General features: G+C 38.4%; 1 protein-coding gene across 2 annotated transcripts in view; it reads left to right on the plus strand.

Annotated features, from left to right (window-relative positions):
- Positions 1–25,294, plus strand: part of cemip2 (cell migration inducing hyaluronidase 2) — a 26,654-nt gene extending 1,360 nt beyond the window's left edge. For both annotated transcript variants that reach the window (XM_014031580.1, XM_014031581.1), the window contains exons 2-24: positions 2,426–2,769; positions 2,856–2,990; positions 3,692–4,259; positions 8,000–8,169; positions 10,147–10,338; positions 11,262–11,431; positions 12,598–12,810; positions 13,328–13,533; positions 15,544–15,613; positions 16,237–16,365; positions 16,870–16,958; positions 17,779–17,910; positions 18,353–18,388; positions 18,589–18,744; positions 20,536–20,713; positions 21,791–22,006; positions 22,148–22,359; positions 22,526–22,708; positions 22,933–23,152; positions 23,243–23,344; positions 23,443–23,588; positions 23,704–23,810; positions 23,896–25,294. In XM_014031580.1, the coding sequence (XP_013887034.1) occupies positions 2,436–2,769; positions 2,856–2,990; positions 3,692–4,259; positions 8,000–8,169; positions 10,147–10,338; positions 11,262–11,431; positions 12,598–12,810; positions 13,328–13,533; positions 15,544–15,613; positions 16,237–16,365; positions 16,870–16,958; positions 17,779–17,910; positions 18,353–18,388; positions 18,589–18,744; positions 20,536–20,713; positions 21,791–22,006; positions 22,148–22,359; positions 22,526–22,708; positions 22,933–23,152; positions 23,243–23,344; positions 23,443–23,588; positions 23,704–23,810; positions 23,896–24,095 (4,164 nt within the window). In that variant the 5' untranslated portion in view covers positions 2,426–2,435 and the 3' untranslated portion in view covers positions 24,096–25,294. The remainder of the gene's footprint in view (positions 1–2,425; positions 2,770–2,855; positions 2,991–3,691; positions 4,260–7,999; positions 8,170–10,146; positions 10,339–11,261; positions 11,432–12,597; positions 12,811–13,327; positions 13,534–15,543; positions 15,614–16,236; positions 16,366–16,869; positions 16,959–17,778; positions 17,911–18,352; positions 18,389–18,588; positions 18,745–20,535; positions 20,714–21,790; positions 22,007–22,147; positions 22,360–22,525; positions 22,709–22,932; positions 23,153–23,242; positions 23,345–23,442; positions 23,589–23,703; positions 23,811–23,895) is intronic.
- Positions 25,295–25,705: the final 411 nt, after the last annotated feature.

Below are 25,705 nucleotides of genomic sequence, written 5' to 3' on the forward strand. Positions count from 1 at the left end.
AGAACCCGTCCAGAAGACCTACACAATTTTTTTTCTTTTTGATTTTTTACCTGGATTACTGAGATGCATCAGGACATTAAACAATTGTACCACTTTTTAAAGAGAAAAATAAGGTCATTTTGGATTTGATAGTAGTAACACAGTTCCAAAAAGTTGAGACGTAAACGACAAACATCTGTAAATGTAAGTGGCACAAATAAGAAACTGCTGGAGGAACTTTTGCAACTAATCAGGTTACTGGCAGCAGATCAGTACAAGGATTGGGTGTAAACATATTTTATAGAGGCTGAATCTCTCAGGAGTAAAGATGGGCAGAGGTACACCAGTCTGCAAAACACTTTTTAAAAATAGTGGAACAATTTCAGAATAATATCTTTTTAATTAAAATTTTCGAGGACTTTAGATATCCCATCATCAACAGTTCTTAATATCATCAATCCAAGTATGGGTGCTCCTTAGGCCCTGAGGGGCCACTGCATTAAAAACATGTCTGATTTTGTCATGGTCTTCACTGCATGAGATCAGGGACATCTTTATAAATCATTGTCTATAAACACAGTTTGCTGTGCCATCCACAAATGCTGCTTGAATCTCTTTTGTTAAAAAAAAAACGTCAAAGTGTAAGTGTGAAACTTAGAAACACTGCTATCTACTTCAGGCCAAAGCTTGTTTAAGATAGACCGAGGCAAGTGTGCAAACTGTTCTGTGATCAGATGAGTTTAAAGTAGGCTTTCCTTTTGAAAACCACAAACACCACATCCTTTGTACTAAAAAAATGTTTATGCCATCATTGCAGAATTTTAAGGAGTGAGGAAAATGTGGGTTTATCACAACTGATATGAGTTTTCAGTTATTTTGCATGTGCATATTTTAATACTGTGCAGTTTACTGTGTAACACCTTCTTTCTGAGATAATAGAAATGTTTGCAAGGTTGCAGCGTTAACAAGCAGATGACCTAATTAAAGCTCCTGAGTTTGCACGTGCATTCACTTTAACTCCGCCTACTATGAGCATTTGTTGCACTTTTTGCACGTTTTTAAGAAGAGTAGTGAGTGTGTGTAGCACCCTGCTGCTGTCATTAGAACTGTTGTCTCATAGCAAAGCTCTAGTTCAGACTTGCTGGAGAGTTTCCATGTGTCCCCACTGGTTTCCTCTGTATGCCCTGGTTCCTCCCACCCTTTACAACCATGCCCACATGTTAATAGATGTTTCTAAATTGCGAGCTTGAGGGTACATTGTTGCGTGTGAGTACTGTGGTGCAGTGGGAACTCATTGCCATGTCTCAACCAGTAGCACTTAAACTTGGCTTCAAGCTGCATCTCTCTATTTTAAAGTTCATATAAAAAAACACACAGTAGCAGGTTGTGCCACTTTGGGTGTATGATGGAGGAAAAAAAGTATTTCAGGTCTATTTTCCTGCGCTGTCATTTCCTATGTGCTTGGGTTTGCCCGTATGCCCGTTTGACCTTTCAATGTGTTGTGCTCATATTCTGGCTAAGGTTCTGTTTATGCAGTCATACAGACCCACCAACTCAGCAGAACAAAAACGAGGTTCTCCCACACTTAAAAAGTCTCAGCAGAAGTTGGATCAATGCAGAAATAAGGTCAATTTAAGGTAATGGTTTTCCACTGGTGTTGTTAAATGTCTTCAGAAATTTAAATAAAATTAACAAAAGTTACTATTTTCTTCATTCATGCTAAATAAAGGGAGCAAAAACTTCAGCTTGACTTAAAGCACTCTTCTTTTTTCCTACTGTAATTGATCCCATCTGCTTTGGCTGTGTTTTCTGAGGAATGTTGTTATCCATTTATTCACAACCTGTTTGTTATTGCTGACAAGAGCAGCAAGCGTCGTGCTGCTCAATACAAATCAGTCGAGGATAAGTTTGCTGTTTGGACGAAAAGCGAAATAGTTCTTTTTTTTTTTTAATACAGTCCCTGGATATTTACCTGGAGGTCTAAAACCGAGCTGCTTAGTGGGTAATTGCTTGTTTTCCTCCTCAAAATCATTTCCTTTGCTTCTCTTGCTTCCTTCTGTTTTTCTTCTTACTCCTTACGTGCTCATCCTGTCTTCTACTTTGACCTCCTCTGTCTGAAATTTTCCACAAGCACTCCTTCATTTCATTCTTTGACATATTATTCACTACTTTATTCGGTCAAGTTGTGTAATGTGATCCTCCTGAATAAACTAAAATCTGAATTGGATTCAAATATTTTGGGTTGAGTGGAAACTCTGAGCAGACACAAGTACATGAACCAGAATTTTAAAGCAATTTGTTTTACTTAAACACGGTAAATGCAATATCTTTCAGCAGTTTTTGAAAACGTTGAGTTAGTAGAAGTGTGTGAGATAAATGAATTGGTGTATATGTGGAAAAAGTACATTTCTTGCCAAACACTGATTTTGTTAACCCCACCCTCCAGGTAAGTGGACATGCCGACAAGCGATGGTTCCAGCCGCTTTCCCGTGTTTGTGGCTCCGCCTCATGGCACCCATACCAGGTGTCCCGGTTACGTTCCCGGACGGGTGGCTCCTGTCCGCTCACCTCCACCTGCCAAAGCTCCACCACCTCCACCGTTCAAACCGCATGGCCCACCGCAGCAGCAACACCCTAGGCTCAGCCTGTCTGAAGGAAATCACCGCAGGGGACTTGCTCAGAGTGACCAGCGACGGAAGAACACCCTAATCTGCTGTGGCGTGTCACTGGGTGCATTCTTATTTACACTCATACTTGTCCTCAGTCTTAAAAGTGGAAATGTGTTGGATGGTAAGTGTTCTAGACTGAAATGTTTGCATATAATTCTGTGTAACCGTTGGGTTGCCTAACATGTTATTGATGGATCTTGTTCACAGAGAATTGTCCAGACCACAACCCATCTTTAAGTAGCTGGAACCCAGGCCTCCAACCAGATAAAGTTGTTATTGTCCGGAGTTTGTTTAGACTGGAGTCCTCTGCCACCTTTCTTTCACTTACCATCCAGTCAGGAGGTAAGAATATTAAGATGCAGTAGTTATCTGGGCCAAATCTCATTTCACTGCTTCCTGTTGCTGAGTGTGTTTTACATTCATGCCAGGTGGAAAGTGTCCCAGTATTTTTCTGTCATATGGGCTAAAAAAGAGGGCTTTTTAATCTTTAAAGGACTTTTTTTTAAATTCTTTTTTAATCTTTTTGGTGCACGCTTGCTGTACTTAAAAAAAAGAATTACAAATTTAAGCTTATACACCTTTTTAAACATTTTTACTGGCACAAAACATATTTTAATGTTTAGTTTAGTTTATTCAGATGTTTTATGTTTGGTATTATTATTATTATTATTATTATTATTAATAACATCCTTAAGCATGAAAGAGAAAAGCAAAAATTGCATTTCATTTATTCATTAATTTTTATGCCTCAACAACCACTGTAATATCTGGTTTGATACGTTCTCATGTATTACAGTTTGAATGTACATGAATTTTACATTCGTGTACAGGCAAGTGCCATGCTACTCTTTGACTTCAGTTAAAAAAGTAGAAAATAACTAGATAATGTGTATAACTACTGTAATAACTATAATGTTGTCAATTTAAACTTAAAACATAATGTCTAATAGTATTCAGCCATGTCAGTTTGTAAACCTTTTAACACAAGCCCTTTTTGTTTTCTTCTGATTTTTATTGTTTTTTTTTTTTCTATCTTTTTGCAGGTCAGGTGGTTTTTGCAGACAATGTTGACGGTTCTAAGAATATAACCTTAAGAACCCATCACATCCTCATAGAAGATGGCGGAGCCCTTCATATTGGGTCGCCCAAATGCCGCTACCGTTCTCGTGCGACCATTGTCCTTCTTGGCCGTTCAGACAGCAAGGCCGTCCCTGATGTTCCGGGCCTGGGCCGCAAATTTATTGGCGTTATGGGTGGCGGGACTCTAGAGCTGCACGGTACTGAGAGGGTTTCCTGGTCACTGCTGACCCGAAACATCCCGGCATCTGGGCTTTCCACGGGGGGTTATGCCTTTCAGAAGAACTTCAGCCGAGGCATCAACCTGCGGGTGTTTGACCAAGACACGTCTGCTTTGCTCTTCGACAGACGTTACGACACACACGACTCCCGTAACGACAGTCTGTGGCTCACCCAGCTCCTCTATTCCCTGCCACCGGGTCGTATAGTCGCGCTGGCTGTAGGAGACTCAGCTGTCAAAAGCTTGTTAGATGAAACCAAGAAAGCCTTTAAGGAGATACTTGGCAGCAGATTTTCTTATGATCTAAAATACAGGTAAGAATACTACTTTTTCAAAGTAGGGGCTGCTAGTGGGGCCCTGAAAGCTGGAGGAAGGATAAAAAAAACAATTAAAAAAAGTTTTAAATCGTCATATTATATTATCAAATCTGTTTTTACAATATATTGAAATGTTATTCAAGAAAGCTTTGATTTTTTGTGTTATTGTCAGCAGTTTGTAAAAAAATATTTCAGTAGGAATATAATGCAGTGTTTTAAACCTGTTGGTTAATCAAATTATTATACTAACCAAATGTAATTGGTAACGCTATATTTTACGATACCCTTATTACCAAGTAATTACAAGGTAATAAAATTAAGGTAATTACTACATTATTACTATGTAATTAGGTGGTAATTAGGGTACAAAAGGAAAAACTACTGTTAGTAAAACTACCTTAATTGGGTAACTACAATAAAATTACTATTCAATAGTAACTCAACACTATATTTATAACCAAAAGAATGCAACTAAATTTTGGGGTTAGTGGTTAATTGCAATAAAATATAACTTTAAAACTGTCCACATAACCTACTATTTATTTAGGTGTTACATAGTGAATTGTAATACATTACCAGGTAAGTGCTACATTACTGCAGACAATAAATTACAAAGTAAAATTGTACCCTAATTACCACGTAATTACATGGTAATAAGGTAGTAATTACATTTTTATTACCTTGTAATTACATGGTAATAAGGGTACCATAAAAGAAAGCATCACCATGTAATTATTATTGAATGGTGACTAAAAGTTAAAAAACACATTTTAAAAGTTTGTTTTTTGCAGCGTAATTTGTAGTAGTTTTTGGGTTTGCAAAGGGGGTCCCCTGCCAGAAGCTAAAATGATTGGGGGGGCATTGCATGGAAACGTTTGTGAACTCCTGTACAAGAACACGAGGGCTAGTTCTTGTTTGGATTCTTTCCATAAGAGGTGTGTTAACTGTTAAATGCATGTAAATATGTAAGCATGTTTGAAGTATCATCTGCATAAACGATGTACCAGCTCGTATTGCTCCTGTATTTGTGTTTGGTGGAAGTGTCTTGGAGTGTTCCTTTGTCTCCTGGGGCTGATAAGGAAGGTTAATGGGTTTCTCTCTGACAGTTAAAGAAAACAGCCCCACCTTTGAAGCCTTGGTACTTCGACAAAGAGTAACATTTTGTTTCCGTGCCCATCTTCCGTGGAAAAATTTGGTATTTTTTTGTAGGTTGTTTCATTTGGCAGGTTCCCTTTAATCTAGTCGCTTGTCTTCCTGTTTCCCATGTATTTTTGCTGTATTGCACTTCAGCAGAACAAGGAAGCACGTACAGGATAACAAGGCCAAGGTCAAACTTTAAAGGATTTGTACAAAATCTGGCAATTCAGTAGATTTTATGTCTCATGTTTTTTTTTTTTTAAATCTGGAAAGAACAGATACAGAAGTTTATACAGACTGTAGCCCTAAATCAAACAAAATAAGACAAGGAGGTTTTAAATTTCACTTTACAATAGATTTTCTGTTTCTGCAAATCGGACACAAAATGTACAAGATCAGCATTTTCAATAGTGTTCTCTGCAGCTGGACATGTTTAAGTCCGACTGAAGCCTAGTTATATTTCAGCTCTTCCAGTGTCCCGTTTCATCTCTGGGTGGATGCCAAAGCAGTGTAGGGGTTTTTCAACCTCTGTGTACAGTCAGTGGTGCTTCTGAGACATTTAATCTTAAACTTGTATTTACTTGATGGTGGTAGTTCTTATTAATTTATGTTGCTGATTAAAGCTAAGTGATACAGTCTGAGGGTTAAGTAGTAAAGACGCCTGTTTAGGGCTGCACGATATTAGGAAATTGAGTGATTTGCGATAACAGCGCTTAATATAGCGATGAAGATACGACTTGAATAAACAAATACATAAGTATGTAGTGTTGAAGTCTTTCTGCTCTATTTTCAGAGCAAAAAAATAAAAATTCCATTCCATCTTAATTTTTTTAAAAATATGAAGAGATCCATCCATTTGACCAAATACATGAAGGGCTCCGTTTGATTGATGAAATAATTCAAACTGCTGTCTGAGCAACAAAATTTATAAATGCAACTTTAAGCCAACCATTTATTGCATTTTTTTGCAGTCTTTTGAGAAATGCCTATTGCACTGGCTGTTATCGCAATGACAAATTTTCTATTGTGCAACCTGTTGGCTTAAGCATAATGATGAAGTGTGCTGCTTTTTTTTTTTGTTCATCATTTTACCTTTGTATGTGTACTTTTAACTCCTTGCACATGTAATGACATCTAACAAACTGTAGTTAATATACCCAACTATTCATTGTGAAAGAGTAGATGTTTTAAATCCATTGACTTGCACTGTGTTTTGTTTTTTAATGGAAAAATAACATGCAAACAGTTTCCCCAAACACATTTAATATGTCAAAGGCTAGTTTCTGTGACGTCAACATTCCTTCCTGGTACAAATGAATCCTGCATATGCTCCGCTGACCTGTCTTTAATATTTGTCGCAGTAGCACGCATTCACTTGTGTAAACATGCATTTCTGCTGATCTGTAGGGAAATCACCTCTGGCTTCCTCACAGTTGTTTTTCTAGTCAGACAATGAAGCTGTTACAAAATGATCCAAACATGGATGAAGATGGGTCTGAAATGATAAACAGGGTGGATCTTGTTTATTCGTTAGCACCTCTGTTGTGTAGTACAGAGCCTTTCATGGACATGAACACTTGTATAAATTGTTTTCTTGCCAAGCTTGATCATTTTGAGCAAAGACAAATGGCACTTATTTTGGATGTAGCTTTTCCCGTACATTCAAATCCAGCTCTGCTGAACAGAACTGAAACGATTAACGTCAGCGTTAAATTCAAGATTAACAAAGATTTAACAGATTTAAAACAATTAGAAACACATAACCTTTACTGCTTTCTGTGCATTTCTATTCTGAATGAACCACTAAACCAGGTTTAACTTGTAATTTGGTGTATGTACAGTTGGAATAGGTTTATGTTAAGTGCTCCAAGTTTGTGCCTTGAAATAAAACAGTGGTCTTAAAATATTATCCACTTGAGGAATAATCATGTTTGTTTAGACTTTTTTTTATCTTGTAGTGATCAGTATAGAAGCAAAAAGTAATTTTTTAGGAAGCAAAGATAATGTAATTCGAAACATACAAACTGTTATAACTCATGACACCGCCTTGATTTAGATCGTTCGCCCTTGGAGGTCCGCCCAGTCCCAGTCCTGCGTCATTCATAAAATTTGTTAGCTAAAATGATTTAATCTTCTACTTGTATTCACTGTAATACATTGAAAAAAATATTTCCTGCTGTTTTCCCCCCATTTGATTAAAGAGGAAGGAAATAAATTAAACAATTTATGGTGTTAATTTTTTCTTCTGAGTGATATTACCCACTTCCCTAAAATCTTATATTATAATTTGATTAATTCCCTGACTTCTCGGAGACTGTAGTTTTTAGTACTTTTTTAATTATCTAATAGTTGTTGCATGTTGAAACTCATTGGTTATGTTCAACAGAAACATAGCACTTGACAAATGATTGCAGGTTTATAGTTTAAAACATGCGTCTTAGTATTCTAACAATATTAAGCTCTTAAAATAATACACTATGGAAATCTAAGTGTCACAGCTTTAAGTATTTGTTTTTATGTGGAAGTACGACTCTTCCAACTACTTACATTTGTTTACTTTTTTCCCTCCTTTTCTTATTTCATTCCTTTGGTTTCTTCAGGCAAGCATGGGCTTTGGTGTCTGTGGTGAAAGGTGGTAACACGTCATGCTCAGAGGATGTGAGGGAGCATGAAAACCTCAACACAGGAGGAAGAGCTCTAGCGAGGTGTAACTTCACCACCGTAGATGGAGTGGACTTCTCTGTCACTGCTTACAGCGAGTGGAAGAACGGTAAGAGCCAGCTGATGATGAGGATAAGAGTTCAAAAACAAGAACTACTTAGTATAAAAGTATAGCAATGAAAGTAGTTTATTCTGTATTGTACAACTTATTTTTGTTTTAGAAGCCAAAGCATGTAGAACAAAAGCTGAAACAAGCAAAACAAAAGGAAAAATCAGCAGAACGGATATGAAAGCCAGCTTAACAGAAACAGAACCAGCTAATCAGAAGTTACAGTTAGGTTCACATCTATTTGGACACTGACACAAATTTTTTTTTATCTTTTTACTGAAACATTCAAATTATAGTTATATAATGCACATGGACACAAACTCATTTGAGGGTATCCACATTAAAATTGGAGGAATAGTTTAGGAGTTAAGCTCCTTAACATGTGTTCACCCTGCTTTTTAGAGGAACCAAAAGTAATTGGACAATTGGCTCAAAGCCTATTTCATGGGCAGGTGTGGGCAGTTCCTTTATGTTGTTCTCAATTAAGGCCTGCATCACACAGCAAGATTTTAAAACAGTCGGATGATTTTCAAAGACTCAGAGACCTCACATGTCTGGATAAAAAAATCATGGACATACCAGGTTTGGTCCAACAGTGTGGGGTGTACAGACATACGGCAAGAGACAACACAACACACACGGACAGATATTTAATTTCTGAACATTCAGATGTCAAGAGAAAATTTTGCGTGACCTCCAGAGAGACGTGAGTTCTGAGTAAATAAACATTTGAGACGAAAAAGAAACAATGTTGATCGTTCGTGGACTATTTTAAACACACGAAAAACAATTCAAAATGGCTTTTAACATCCATCGCATTTTCTGGTAAGTCATGACAATTTTTTTGTCTTCTGTATTTTGGATTCCCCTCCGTGTTTACATCATCTCGCTTTCCGATTGGCTTCACGTCTCATTCAACAGGCTGAGAGCTTGTTTGTTCTCGGGTGAACACCACACGCTGTGATACTGAGCCAAAAAATCAAACGTTGAATATCCCCGATTTGAGATTGGAGCGGTCCAGACAACCTTCCGAGCCGACTAGATCAGTCTTAACTCATTACACACCGCAGGATTATCTGCTCAGATTATCTTTAGAGCTGTCGCGATAATCTGTACTTCCTTACGATTGTCAGAAGAGCAAAAATTGGCATGATTATCAAGAGTTGGGTGATAAATCGATTTTTATCGATGAATTTGCCATTTATAAAGATTTAATTTTGGGAATACTGAGATTTTTTTTCCCACCAGTTCACTCTTTGGGGCTTCTGTAGTTCAGAGGTCACCCCACCTGTCCCTCAAGACGCTTGGTACATGACAATATGGCAGCTAGCAGAGAGGATCTACATCTCAAAAAAGGCACTGTTTCTCCAGTTACCTGGAACTGGTTAGGTTTTGCAACCTCGGACTTGGAACAATGAATACCTCACTGCAAAATCTGTTTGAAGGCTCTTGCTACAAAAAGCAGGAGTACAACAAATTTGTTTTGACACCTGAAACAGAGGCACTCCATGAAGTGGGAAGCAAAATTGATTAAAATCGAATTTGGGATGAAAAAAATCGGAGATTTTTTTTGTTTTTGTTTTTTTTTTCTTTGGCCATATCGCCCAGCCCTATGATTATCTTGCCGTTTGACCCAGACCTAAGCAGTTAAAAAGCCTTGAGTTGATTTGAGGTGTGGTTCTATCATTTGGAAGATTTTGCTGTGAAGAACACATGCATGCGAAGGAGCTCTCCACGCAGATGATACAAGCCGTCCTTAAGCTGCAAACAACAGAAAAAAAAACATCTGGGAAATTTCTACAATATTTGGAGTGGCAAAATCTACAGTTTGGTACATCCTGAGAAAGAAAGAAAGACCTGGTGATCTTATCAATACAATCATTTATCATTATCATTTACTCCTTAAAATAGTGACTGTAAACTCCACTTTTATTTTGGCTGTCTAATTTTAATCGAATATTGTGCCACGCCCTATAGGCTATCCCATCATGGGCTTCCAGGTGGATTCTACAGACCAGGTGGTGCTAAACTTGCAGGATGAGGTGCAGCAGACATGGAAACCAGGTGATAATGTTGTAGTTGCCAGTACTGACTACTCCATGCACCAGGCTGAAGAGTTTACTCTGCTGCCCTGCCCTGACTGTAGCAGCAAACAAGTCAGGATACAAGGTGAGACGAAGAGCAGCTCTTTCTGTGCAATTGATTTCTGCAACAGTAAACCGAATGTGACTTTACGTATGGTAGCTTTTGGCCTCTGGGAGTCTGCTTCTTCCATTTAGCTTGAATCATAAACAACAGAACAGGAGAAGTGGTTACAAATCAATCATGACAACATTTGGTGTGAAGATGTGAGGAATTTTGTGCAAACAAAACAAGGAAGTTAAGACAGTCAACACTTCACGTCAAGTCAATAAGTGTGATTTACAGATGTTATTCTAATAATCATCAGGTCCAGTGAGATCTCATTTCCTTTACAGCTGTTGTGCTGATGTAAGATTTCAAGGGATTTTATTAGCTTGAGTTTCATAAGTAACTTGGTTTTAAATTAACTGCAGATTTTCTCTGGCTCCCTCAGAAATCCTTTCTATCAGACATGCATCTAATCACATTTCTTTGTGGTCAACAAACACCCACTCCCTTCCTGGAGAGCAGGGCGTAGTTTGCTGTGCTCAGTTTTATGTTGCTGCCTTGAGGAAAGGCTGAGCAATTGTGCATTTGTTAAATATGACCAGTACCAGCTGCACCCTTTAGGCAAAGTCCGGTTCTGCACTGTTGAAGATCTGCTTGTTGTTTGTTTTTCTGTTTGGATCGCTCGCACATTGCACCTTTTTGCTTTGTTTGTTTGATTGATGGGGTTTTATTCTCTCCTCCTTGTTTTTATATTTTATTATAATAATAATTTATTTTTTGTGTGTGTGGGGGGGGGGTCCAATATTAATGCCGCTCCTGCTGCAACCTGTTCTATATTAATGCATATTTATCTAAACATTTGTACCAAACCAGAATGTTATAAATGTGGTGTCGTATTGTAGTTTTTAGTAAAAACTTAGTTTTAGATTCAACCAAGAATCTGCCCGTTCTGTGCTTTTTAGGGAAGCCTCGATATAACCATGTTGGAGAAATCATTGATGGAGTCGACATGCGTGCTGAAGTGGCTCTGCTCTCTAGAAACATTCTCATTTATGGAGAAATGGAAAACTCCTGCTATGGGGACAACAAGTGCCAGTTCTTTAACCATGACACCTTTGGAGGCCACATCAAGGTGTGTATGCGTGTAATTTTTATTGCACAGTCTGTTGTTTTGGCTGAATTTCTAGTTATTTCACAATGACTTTGTTTTCTTATGGAAAGTCCCTGTCTGTTGCAATCTGTCCTACTCTTTCCATTCTAAGAAGGTAAACTGTCCATAAAAATTAACTTGTCATTCATCCATACTTCACACACATTTACCGGTATGTTCAGTTGATTCACCTTATTTTTTTATATCTTTCCAGTCCGTATCAAGCATTAATTTAAATAAAAAACTGTAAATTTGAACAAACAAGAAAAGCTGAGGAAGGCTCTCATACATTCATAACTTCCTGACCCACATGGCTCTGATTTGGTAAAAGTACATATGAACCATTCATGAAACTGTTCAAGCATTCCTCAGAATTTACAATTTCCTCCTTTGGTTATACAAATGTATTTTTTGTATTAACTGTAATGTTTTCAGTAAAAAGCACTCCAATAGCTAACAAAATATATTTCTCTTGAGTCATACAGTTTATTTCTCACATTGTGGCACAGTTTAGATTGAGGTTTTTTGCACTTCTTATGAACCATTGCATACAAATGTGTGACTTTACCCTTGCTTGAGGCATCAGTAGCAGTGTAAATAGTTTTTATGTGTGTTTGTGTAAGTCACAGAGAGAGTGTGAGGAAGCTGGTGAGTTAAGAACTGTTCATATTTGAGTGAGTTTTAGTTTGCTGAAACGATTGGCCAATTCCTCCGTAACAGAAACCAGACCAATGTGGATTATTCTCTACCCACAAAAGACCTCCGACAGAGCCGTGTATGATGTGTTTGCACTGGATGACTTCACTGACATTCAGATTTGTCTGTCTGTTGGGTTTATCAATAGATGTGCTTTGTTTTGATTTATGCTCTTACAGCTGACATCACTTTTTTTATTACCAGTTGTGGTTTTGGAAGACTTTGACTCAGTGCTTCATGTTGACAGTGGCAGTATATCTTGTTACAGTTGAATTGTATAAAATGAAGGAAAAAAAGGCATAACCTATTTAATTAATCCTCTATCTGTCAGCTGACAAGTCATTTGGGTTTCCCATCATGTAACATGTGGAGCTGTTGGTTTGTAATGCTATAATTCGTGTTGCGTAAATCATTCTGAAATCCCGTCTGTGCTCACTTTTCTGCCAACTCAGATCTTGGCTAACTTCTCGTCGGTGCATCTGTCTCACGTGGAGCTGAAGAACATGGGTCAGCAGCGAGAGAAAGGCCGGTACCCAGTCCACTTTCACTTGTGTGGAGACGTCGACCAGAGGGGAGGCTACAGCGAGCCCACCTATGTGGATGGACTCTCCATACATCACTCTTTCTCCCGCTGTCTCACTGTTCACGCCACTAATGGCCTGCTGGTCAGTGAAATGGTTGCTTATGTAAGAATGTTTGTGTGGAAGAATGTTTATAAAACAGTTATGGATGAGTGACTCTCATCCATTTTCCACAAGATGAGTGGAACAGCTTAGCACAGGACTTTCCTGACTTTGTGGAGGAAATAATCAGAAATATTTGGATGGTATCTATTTTTCCTATTTATTATAACATTAAAGAAGCTTTCTCTTTAACATTATTTTTAATATGGTTTGATGTAGTTTTAAAAAATTGAAGGCACTTGGAAATGTACCTTTTTTCCACTTTGGGATGTTTAAAGGGAATGAACAGATGTTTCTCTAGTCTTGTATCAAGATGGTTTGCATATTTTGAGTAAAAGCTATATTTTCTTTGGAAAGGAAATTTTGAGAGAATGAAGTTATAATGAGACCCTGACCTATTTATCCCCAACTCTCCCCGCCCCCGCTGAGAGCTCCTCTATAGTCTTGTAAGGCTCTTAATAAATCTGTGTGTTGTGTGTGCTGCTTTGTCCTGACCCAGGTGAAGGACACAGTTGGTTATGACACACTGGGCCACTGTTTTTTCCTCGAGGATGGGATTGAGCAGCGGAACACTTTCTACCACAACCTCGGCCTGTTGACTCAGCCCGGGTCTCTGCTGCCGACTGACCGCAATGAGACTCTGTGCACCAGCATCAGGGACAACGTCTACAAGGGCTATACTCCTTCACCGAGCACTGAGTGCAAGTAAGAGTTATTATCTCTGGATGCTCTTAGAGAAATATGCACAAAGAAAACTGAAACACAAGTTTCTGCTTTATCATCAAGCAGATTTATACTGGAGAGAAAATATGTTATTTATAAATGATCAACTATTTTAAAATGTGGAAATGAAATCTGACATTCGTGGGGGTGGAATATGGTTTGTAACTTCTCACAAGTTATATATATCAACAAGGCAGAAGAGGCTGTCTCTAAGAATCCATGAATCCACTTTTAATCAGTTTTATTTAGGAATGTCCCGATCCAGATTTATTGGCTCCTGATGCAGTCAGATTATTTAAGTGATTAATCTTGCCAATGCCAATCCAATACCTATATTTTTAAAGCATTGAAAAATGCAACCAGTATTACTTAACAATTTATATTTTGCTTTATAACATGACCACCATTATTGCTTGGCTTTTCTAACAAACCTACTCTTGAGTCTGAGACGTAAAAATAAAAATCCTACAGATTAGGAAGAAAAAAAATCGTAGCTATGTGTTCAACATTCAGTATAAAAATTTAATAATGTTTTGAAAAATATTAAAGGTAGGGACAAAGAACAAAACACAATCTTGTTCATTATCCAAAATGTGATTTTCTGTGCAAAAATTAAGTTCACAGCTTTAATTTCACTGACTGTGTCCAAACTAATGTGATCATTGCCCTTTTTCTTCACTAAAATATTAGTGTAAACAAAATAAAATATCACTGTAAAAGCAAGCTCCAAAACAAATAAGTCCGTAAACTAAATCAGTAGCTACCTGTTTTATGGCTCCATCTTCAACTCTGCAGTCTGAACGTGATACGGAGATTCTTTTTTTAAAGAACCTTTTAGCATGCTGAGCTATCGTGTTTCTCAATGATAACTGATGCTGGGCTAAAGAACCTCATTCTCTGGACCGCTGTGCAGGGAGCTAGCTGTGTCTCTGTGAAGAACTTAGTTGCTGTTGTTTCCAGGGCGGGGAGTCAAACCTGGATGGCTCTCCAGTAATAAACTCCCCTGGTTCTGTGCCACCACGGAACACTTGTTCACGACAAGTTTTGCACTCAGCTGCAACGTCTTTTTCAGACTTTTACGAAAAGTACCTCCACACTGCCGCCATCTCTCCTACTCCTTGCTACTTGGTTAGCACAGCGTGTTGTAGTGATGGTGTCAGCTTTGCATGCTGGATCCAAGCTGGAGTGGACATTGGAATGGAGTGCTTGTGTTGGAGCGCTAATGTCAGATTTTAGAAGCAGGCTGATATAATTCGATACTCGTTTTTTTGGCTGATATCTGATATCAATAACAGATCGGAACACCCATAGTTTTATAATCTGTTTAAGGACTGTTGAGGTTATTGTTATATTTTTAGGTGGGGAACAAGCTTTGACCCCTTTAAAAATGCTAATTAGTGTAAGAGAGTAAAATTTAGACTTTCATATCTGTGAGCAACTCTAAGGAGGTGCGGACATAATTTGTAAAAAACAAAACGAAACAAAAAACAGATGTTTTATATCTATGTGAGAAGAGATACAGCACTCTGTAATTTTGGTTGAGAGCGATACAAGCAGGATGGTTTTATCAATACAAAAACAACCTTTCCTCTCTGTGATGTGTTTATAATCCTAGAATAACAAGAAAAAAAGCCTTTTTGTGGAAAGAGGTTTATCTTCAGGAATTTGTGCGTGTGGTTTGAGTTTTGGCTGAACCGTCCTGTTCATAGTTGATGTTGGGGAGTAGATTATTGAGTGAGTTGAAGAAGACTGCAAGATTTTTTATTTATTTTTGTCTTTTTGCCACAAAAGCTGATACGTCATTTTCATTCATTTATATATTTAAAATGCACATTAATCAATATTCTATGAATATAAATGTGCCGGATTCAGCACAACAGCTACATTTTTTATAATTTTGTACATATTGTCTCTTTTTTTATTTTGCTACATTACTCTGTAAATGTTTGTATAATTGTGTCTATGTGTGCATGCTGGTTCGGTGCTTTCCAGGGCAGTCTCAACATTCTGGATCGCCAACCCCAACAACAACCTCATCAGCAACGCAGCTGCTGGTTCTCAGGTAACTGCGTCTTTGATGTAAGAAGGCAGCTTTAGAAGAGATTATTAGAAATAATAATAATAAAAAAGGCAAACAAGTTAAAATGGGTAAAGAAAATTTGTTGGTAAAATTGAAGTCCTCGGCCCCTGATAGATTAATGAACTGTTTTGTATAAATGAAGACAATCCTCTGGCTTTAGTCTTAACTTTATACAAAAAAATATAAAAAATATTGTTGGTCATAACAAAGTGATCTATCAATAAAATGGGAATTAAATGTTTCTGTGTTTAAAAGAGAAGTGCAATAACAATGTGAGGCTTTTAATAAATGAAAGTATAAAAGAAAATCTCTTGTTTTTGTTTTGGAGCTCCAGTAGCTCTCACTTAAGCATAAAAAATAACGGCTTGGGGGTTGAGGGATTTTAACTTGAATCCTCTAATCTGGTTTATTATTGCTCTGGGACATAAAGAATTGTATGACATCATGCTCTGCTTCTTGTATCCTATTGTTTCTGTATTTTTTCTAATACTATCTATGGAATGAGTGTACATTTAGTAAGTAAAGATAGTGAAATTCCTGCAGTTGTGCAGCTGCAGTAACATGTTCTTTATGACTCGTTTCTCTTTTTTCCCTTCTTTTTCCAGGATGCTGGTATATGGTTTGTGTTTCACAACTCTTCCACTGGAGACTCTCACGGGCTGGTACCAGAGACCAAGGCAGAGCTCACTCCTCTTGGAATTTTTTACAACAACCGTGTGCACTCCAACTTTAAGGTAATCACTGGTGTTACATTCCTAACCAGCATTAAATACTACATGAAGTCCAGTGTTGAAGAAGAGTTAGAAAAAAAAAATTAAATCTCTGCATGCCTTCGTAATTCTTACCAAAAATATGCATGGAAACACACGCATGGATTCACACAGGCGTGCGAGCTGGGCTCCACAATGGTGCTCTGTTGTGTGATGACAGAAACCGGGCAGGTGAACTGTGAGCTCTTTATCCAGTCTGACCACAGCAGCCTCTAATAGAGGAAGGAGCCCTGCGGTCAAAAACTAAACCTCACTTATGCTAGCTCACAGCACGGGGTTTCCATACACACTAAACATTCAGTGACATGTTACGTTTGTCACAGGATGTTGTTTGTTTTCATCAGTGCTTCAGGCACCACACTATAAAAGAAAACATGCTGTCTTATTCGTGTCCGTTCTTGTAGAACCCCTTCATGTGTTGCTGCAGAAAAAAACTTGATTATTGGAATCTTACTTTAATTCTTTTAGGCAGGGCTGTTCATTGATAAAGCAGTGAAGACAACCACTGCCAGCGCTGCTGATCCACGGGAGTACCTCTGTCTAGAAAACAGCGCCAGGTGTGTATGAGTAAATGTCCATGTCTCGGTAGTAAATCACTTTATTTCCAGTAGTCTGTATATATTTACACATATAACTTATAGCTGGGCACTTTTAAATGGTTTGTGGTTTGTTATCACATTTGTCTTGATGCATGATTACACTGTGTAAATATTTAGGTATTGGTGGTTTACTAATATTTATTTAATGTCACAGTTAATAAACGTTCATGAATAAATTTGTTGCATTTATGTGCTGGGAACAATAGCTGCACGGCTTCGTAGCGCGTCGCTGCATTTCGGAGGACCGTCCGTCAACTCTGTGTTGACAGAGAAAACACAGCTTCACAGATAAAGTTTCCACTCTGCAAGTTCCTGCACAAACACAGCCCACAGCTAGATGGGAAAAATATTCAGCGTCCACTGAGACTGCTGGCCACGCACACACATACACATTTGTGAGGGCAGAAATATAAGCGGAAAATTTCTGAACATGAAAATGCTATTGTTTGCCAGAGGGGAGCATTAATGTAGTAAAATAACTCAAATCAGAAGATAATAGATGATAGCGGTTTCTCAAAGAATGACTGTGGTTTAGTGGTTTTAAGATTCAGGTCAGATTTTTCCCCTGAGAGAAATGTAGGTCCTCTTGGTTTATTTTTAAAACTTAGAGGCAGAAGTGTCAATTTATGCTTAAATAAAGAAAATACCAGCCTGTAGATGGTTACAAGCTTCAAATAATGGGGGCTTTCAAGTCATGATATTTTTAATTAAACTAATAAAAACAATTTTCAGCTAACTAATACAATCGTAATCTTCATCTTGTTTTTTTTTTTTTAAGATTTCGACCTCATCAAAACTCCGACCCCGCTCGTCCCCGTGTGGCAGCAGTCATCGACACTCTCATCTCCTTCAAGAACAATGACTTAGGAGCGTGGATTCGAGGTGGAGACATCATCATCCAGAACTCTGGGTGAGGCTCAACAATCTGTTCCAAGCCTGCGACGTCTACAAAAAAACTATCAGTCGGATTTATTTTCTTTTATTGTTGCTGCTGAAAGGATGACGTTTGCTGGAAATATAATGTAAAAAGTGATGCAATAATGGTGCCATCTGTTTTTGCTTCATTTTCCCAAACATTTGCATCAGTTTTATATTTCAGTCCAATTTGTTTCACATTGCAATGATCATTGTAGGAAGACAGATTTACACGTTGTGATTTGTGGGTTTATAATTGAATTGGAAAAAGTGTTCTGTGTTTTGTGTGATTTATTCAGACATTTTAGGCCTTTTTTGTTTTTTTTTTCAAATGCTGGAACAAAAGTAAAATATACCCTCAAATTGAAAGTATTTCAGGTTTATAGCATTTTATTGATAAATTGTTTATAAAACACACAAATTATTTTGTTTTTCAGCTTCGCGGACAATGGAGTGGGACTATCGTTTGCCAGGTTTGTACTTGAAATGTTTTTTTTAACCCTTTTTTAGTTGCTCTTGATTTGGCACATGCTACTGGATGAACTTTCTAACAACTATTTGTGATTATGTGACAGCTCTTGTGCGTTTTCCCAGTGTTTTGTCTTTCTGATTTGTAATACATGTTTGAACACAGTACTTGTATAATACTTTATGTCCTTACTTTTTTCCACAGCGATGGCAGCTACCCTAAAGATGAAGGCTCCAGCCAGGAGGTGACGCAGTCCTTGTTTGTGGGTGAAAGCCGAAACAGAGGAACCAACGGAGGGCAGAATAAGTACTGGGGAATCGGAGGGGCTGATGGAAAGATGAGGACACTGCCGAGAAACAGGTAAAGGCAAGAAAATAGTGATTAAATTATAAATAAGGGAATGAGAGGGGAAACTACACTCACCGGCCACTTTATTAGGTACACCACGCTAGTAACGGGTTGGACCCCCTTTTGCCTTCAGAACTGCCTCAGTTCTTTGTGGCATAGATTCAACAAGGTGCTGGAAGCATTCCTCAGAGATTTTGGTCCATATTGACATGATGGCATCACACAGTTGCTGCAGATTTGTCGGCTGCACATCCATGATGCGAATCTCCCGTTCCACCACATCCCAAAGATGCTCTATTGGATTGAGATCTAGTGACTGTGGAGGCCATTTGAGTACAGTGAACTCATTGTCATGTTCAAGAAACCAGTCTGAGATGATTCCAGCTTTATGACATGGCGCATTATCCTGCTGAAAGTAGCCATCAGATGTTGGGTACATTGTGGTCATAAAGGGATGGACATGGTCAGCAACAATACTCAGGTAGGCTGTGGCATTGCAACGATGCTCAATAGGTACCAAGGGGCCCAAAGAGTGCCAAGAAAAGATTCCCCACACCATGACACCACCACCASCAGCCTGAACCGTTGATACAAGGCAGGATGGATCCATGCTTTCATGTTGTTGACGCCAAATTCTGACCCTACCATCCGAATGTCGCAGCAGAAATCGAGACTCATCAGATCAGGCATCGTTTTTCCAATCTTCTCTTGTCCAATTTCGATGAMCTTGTGCAAATTGTAGCCTCAGTTTCCTGTTCTTAGCTGAAAGGAGTGGCACCCGGTGTGGTCTTCTGCTGCTGAAGCCCATCTGCCTCAAAGTTCAACGTACTGTGCGTTCAGAGATGCTCTTCTGCCTACCTTGGTTTTAACGGGTGGTTATTTGAGTCACTGTTGCCTTTCTATCAGCTCGAACCAGTCTGCCCATTCTCCTCTGACCTCTGGCATCAACAAGGCATTTCCGCCCACAGGACTGCTGCTCACTGGATGTTTTTTCTTTTTCGGACCATTCTCTGTAAACCCTAGAGATGGTTGTGCGTGAAAATCCCAGTAGATCAGCAGTTTCTGAAATACTCAGACCAGCCCTTCTGGCACCAACAACCATGCCACGTTCAAAGGCACTCAAATCACCTTTCTTCCCCATACTGATGCTCGGTTTGAACTGCTGGAGATTGTCTTGACCATGTCTACATGCCTAAATGCACTGAGTTGCCGCCTTGTGATTGGCTGATTAGAAATTAAGTGTTAACGAGCAGCTGGACTGGTGTACCTAATAAAGTGGCCGGTGAGTGTATAATCGTATTCAGGAAGGCAATCAGATAGTGGGACAGGTTGACTCATGAGGCGGTCTCAGCTGGCTTTAGCTGTTGAACTTTTTGTTTTGACTCACTTCCCTTCCATGGTGTCTTAGACAGTTTATGAAAAACTGTGGTGACAGATTGGCACCATATTAATGTGTTTTTTACATGTTTAAATTTCACATATATTCATGGGTTTTAACAGAAATCCCATCTGTTTAAGTTGGGTTTCACAGTTCCTTGAATTTGTTTTTAATATTTTGTGTCTTCAGAAAAATACTTTTAGACTTTAGACTTATATTATTGAAGAGCATTAGAAGTTGTAACATAAATTGTTACAGTTTTTACAATGTATCATTAATTAAACGATTTATCAGTTGCAATTATTTTACTTATTATTTGTATTTATTGTATTCTACTTCATTTTTATTTTACTCAAATCTGTTATTACTTTCTGTACATTTTGTTGCCTTATTGTGGACTATTTCCTTTCAAATGTTTCCCTCAGGACGTTCCCAATTCGGGGTTTTCAGATTTATGACGGCCCAGTACGGCTTACACAAAGTACTTTTCGAGGGTTCATCCCCACACCAGAGCGTTACACCAGTGCAGTGGGATTCAACCTGAAGAACACGTGGCAGCTGACCCCGAGAAACAACCTGTCCCAGCTCAGCTTTCACCCTTCTGTGAGAAAACCTCTTTTACTCTACCTAAAGCTTTAAAATGTCCGTGACATCAAATTTTTGTAATAAATATGAAAGCATTTTTAACATTAAATTTTCAGGCTACTTGGATGAAATTTGTTAAGGTATTTGCATTTGAAGTAACAGGAAGTGATGTCAAAGTGGATTTGAATGTGAACAGAGCATTTCTACAAAGACTAACAACACAGACAGGAGAGAAGAATCTGCTGTTTCTTTAGAATATTGTTGATCACTATTTGAATTTGATGAAGAAGAGTCAGTTAAATCAGATCATTAAACCTATAAAGACCAGAGAGTTTCTTTTCCCATTTGATGTCACTTCCTGTTTCACTTTGGCTGAGCCAGGTTTAAAAGAAGATATTCAGTCATGTGACAGAATGGGTAAAAAATCATGTGTATTGTGCCAAGTTTCATAAATATAAATATGTCTTGGTTGACATTTTCTATTTGAAGGACATGCATGTCACAGACACATTTCACACATGCATTTTGTTACATGAAGTGATACAATTCACAGCTTAAAGAAATAGTCAGACTTATGCTGCTCAGTTGCTTTTATTCTCATGTTTATTGTTAATTATGAAAAATTTATAAAACTTGGGAGATTAAGAAAAACAGTTTACTTTAATTGATCCCATTTAGTCAAAATGTTTATTTAATAATTTAATTTATAGGTCTTTGTACTTTCTGTTCCTGAAAGTATATGTATTTGTTCATGGGTATGCCTGGTGTCCTGGATGAAAGCAATTCTATTAAAAGCCAAAGGAGTGCTAAAGAACCTGGTCAAATGTAAATCACTGGCGACCTCTTCTGGTGGGACAGTAGTGCACAAGTAAATGGTTTTGTGCGTCTTCAGCTCATTTATTACTTTAATCAGTGAGAGGTAATACATTAAATACAGAGATGGGATTTGAATTTGTTTTTATGGGGACAACAAACTCTGCTTTTCATCAAACAGCATCTACACTGACATCAAAAACACACACAGTGATAAACGTAGCTGTTCAGTAATTAGGTATTTAACTGGTATTAATAACACTTCATGAATTATATCCTCAGGTTGATCTCCGAGCGTTCTTTGGTCGCCCTGGACAGTGGTTTGAAGAGAACGACTTGGACGGCGACAAAAACTCCATCTTTCATGATGTAGACGGCTCAGTAACGGGTTATAGAGACACGTACGTGGGCCGAGCTGATAATTATCTAATCCAACATCCTGGCTGTGTGAAAATGCCCCAGTGGAATGGAGTAACCTGCAGCGGTCAATATTCCCAGGTGCAGTGCATCAGGATAACGTCACCCCCATCCTATCCTCAGCCACTCCCTGATCTTGTTTTACCATGGCATTTTCTTCTATTGTATATAGCGTTCAAATCTTAAAATAAAATAAAAAATAAAGCCTTTTCTTTCTTTCAGGTGTACATCCAGACATGGGCAGCCTCCAGCCTCAGTTTGTCCATCAGCAGAGATGAATACCCCGATTCTCCTCTGGTACTGAGGGGGATTAACAGCCAGGGGGCATCATCTCAGCAGTACCAGCCCGTCCTGATGATGAGCAAGAGCTACACTCTGCACTGGAGCGGGCCTGCACCCAGAGAGCTTGTTCTCTCTCTCATCAATTTCGACAAGTGAGGAAGCAAAACAAAGATTGCAGGATTAATCACAACGTGCATTAAGTTAGATTCTTCAGCTGCTTCGTTTGATCTTTGTCACTTCACAGCGTCTAACAAAGAAAAGTTATGAATTTTACTCTCTTTAATTTGTGCATTATGTCTCTGTGGTCCTTTTACTCAGAGATGCCTGGGTCTTGGTGGGGCTCTGTTACCCATCAGACGCCACATTTCAGATCATGAGTGACATTTACGACAAGCAGAGGAACATATATGATGACATTACGGACTACGGCACAGCAGCGTCTCTCGCTGAGCTGGAGGCGAAAAAGATGGAAAGGAAGTACTTCTTTGACCAACCTGTTGGGTGAGAGCACACAGAAACTGCTCTGTTTTCTGTTGTTGTGTAGAAGCATTATAACATGATTTTTAATGCTCTGTCAGGTCTGTCACGATAACAAATTTGCTGGATGATAAATTGTCTCAGAAATAATTGAAACAAATGATATTGTTTGGAGACCATTTTAAGCTAATATAATGCTTACTGTTATTTGTCTCTTTCTCCTGTGATTCTGCTGACGTTACACCCAGCTTACTGTGGTTCTACCTCCGGGCTCGTCATGGTCGTGACGGTCACAGCTACTGTTCAACAAAAGGCTGCGAAAGAGTGAAAGTCACAGCCACAACGTCGTCTAAACAGACCTGTAACTGCACAGCTAAAGCCTACCCCAAGTACTCCAAAACCCCCTCAGCAGTGCTGTCCATGCCAGCTCTGAGCACCCAGCCCTGCAAAGACTGCGGCGCTCGGCAGGTCTGTAATATAATGTTCAGAATGACCTAACATAAGCCACTTCAAGCACAACTAGTGCTACGTGTCACGTTTTGTTTGTTGTCGTCTTAGTTCGTGTTTTCTAGTGAGCCGTGGACTTCTTACCTTCAAACACAAGTGAAATCTCTCAGCAGCAAAGAGCAACAGAAAGGAGATAACACCTCCTTTATCACCGTGAGCTCATCGCCTCAACACATCCACAAGCGTGATTACAAAATCAGAGCTTTGATTAGGTTTATTTAAACATTCAGCATTTCTTGTTTTCCTGCTAGGTGAATGCGGCGACCATGTCTTTCTCTCAGCCTGGGTTTTTCCTGGTCTCAGTGGATGCCTGTTCTGGAAAAGTAAACAAGAAAACCTCATTTGCTGAGATGAACACTAAGATGGAAAATTTTCTCAAAACTGGAATTCCAAAGCGGTAAATCTCCGGAAATACCGTTTCATTTTGTCAAAGCTGAAAGCTTTTTCACAATGCTGCACTGTAAGTGAATTGTGCTGAATGATGCTTAATGTAACAACCTGTTTGGCTCCAGGTCAGTTGTTCTCATGGCAACTCGAGGTCAGCCTAAAGGCCTGGTTGGTTTAGAATCACATTTGGTCTCCTTTGGTTTGGCTAAAGCTGCTGATCTGAGCAATAAAGGTGGGCTTTCTTTCTGTCTAGTGACTGCATTTTAAAGGTTTTTTTTTTATCACTCACGCACTATTATCTCTGCCTTTCACAACAGAAAGTCTGGCAATGTGGGGCTTCCGAGGAGGTTCTTTACCCCCGTCATGGGTTTCACTGCAAACGGGGCAAGGCGACGAGGTTCTGGGGCTTCAGGAGCGCTACTTGCCCCTGGGTTTGGAGTCTTACGGCTGTTCACCCCCTGCAGCTCCAACACGCAAAGACCTGGAGCTTCTCAGAAAAGCCACAGGGCTACAATAAGCAATGTGAACTGTACAACTTACCTACCCTGAATCATTCTTGCACACAGATACACAAACACACAGCCGCTGATGAATGTGAACTGCTGAACTTTTAATTTATTACCAGTGACAAAGATGTCGAGCGGGGAAGTGGAGTTTTGATATGAATGGAGTAAATATTTGTTTGATTTCGTTTTCTATTTGTGTTGGTATGCCTTGAGGCTATTAAGTTTAGCACTTTCTGTTTAGAGAAACAAAATACTTGTTCATCAGCCAAAAAAATCTTTAGAAGGGGTAAAACAGTCTTGGACAACAGGGAAAAGAGACATTTTAAAAAACAATAAGATCGACTTAGATTTGCCTACGTTAGATCAAAAACAAAGAACACATTTGATTTAAAATGAAAATGCAGAATAGTAGATTATGTTCTCACAAACTTGAAGGAATTAATGAAAATATTTTTTTTTGGCTGGGGAATTAGATCTTTAGGATTTGAACTGAAAATCAAAAAAGCTTTTTCAAATCAAACATAAAAAAAAACATTTGTTAGAATTTAAATTTGTAGCAAAACATCCAAGCCATGTTCACATGAATATTTCATTTAAAAAACAGCCAAACCAATTTGTGCAGTGAACATTTTCTGCTTCTGCTTGAAGAAATAGTAGTTTAGAAAAATTACTACTCTTTACATTTTATTGAATTCTTTTTTTAACTCGTTACCTGTAACAACTAAAAGTTTTACCGGAAAACCTCTTCTGATCATCGTGCAGCTGTACAACTGAAGCACCTTTTTGTAAGGATTCCTAAATGGATCTACTGGATTTTTTTCCCTCTTTCAGTTTTGATCTTCTTACATTGATCTCTGAATACTTTGCCTCATCTTCAGCACAAACAGAGATCTCTTATGTTTCCCTTTTTTTTTCTTTTCTCAAACAGAACTGAATGTTTTTACCTGTTGTCTGCCTCATTGATATTTTTTAATGTGTATTATTTCCAAACCAGTATGCTGAGATTTAATTACTGAAAGCATTTTTTAGGTGTATACCCACACTGTGCAGTAGTGAGCAGCAGATGCCTTCAGATGTTCTACCTGCTGAGACACACAGTACACAGTGTTACTTTAAGAGGATGTATTCATTAATATGTGTTTGGATGCGAGCAGGGCTCCCCCACTGAGCAGTGATAAGTTCCTGTTTATAACTGTGTGAGTGTAAATGACTGACCGTATGAGATGGACGGAGAACTTTTACCTTGTTGCCTTTTAACCACTTTACTGTTGAAATGAATAGAAGAACAAGAGAGAATCCACCACTTGTCTTTTTGTTCAGTTTATTCTTCAAAAATGCACAACCAAAGTTTGTCATATAGTTTGTAAATATGGTTTTGAACTTGTGTCTGTAATGTGGAAACTGCAGTGAAAGTTGTGTATTTGCTGTATTTTGGCTTTTGTTTTCGTCAGATAAATTTAGTTTTTTTTTAAACATGTTGGTGTGAAAGTTTAGCTTTTTATTATAAAATTGTCAAGTAAATAAAAAACCTAACCTTTTTGATAAAATCTTGTTTCATGTTTGCTGTTGAACGTGGTCTCTTTGGAAAGGATTTGGTTTGTTGGCTCTAACATTATAATTA

The sequence above is a fragment of the Austrofundulus limnaeus genome, unplaced genomic scaffold (genome assembly GCF_001266775.1).
Source record: "Austrofundulus limnaeus strain Quisiro unplaced genomic scaffold, Austrofundulus_limnaeus-1.0 Scaffold1275, whole genome shotgun sequence".
NCBI lineage: Eukaryota > Metazoa > Chordata > Actinopteri > Cyprinodontiformes > Rivulidae > Austrofundulus > Austrofundulus limnaeus.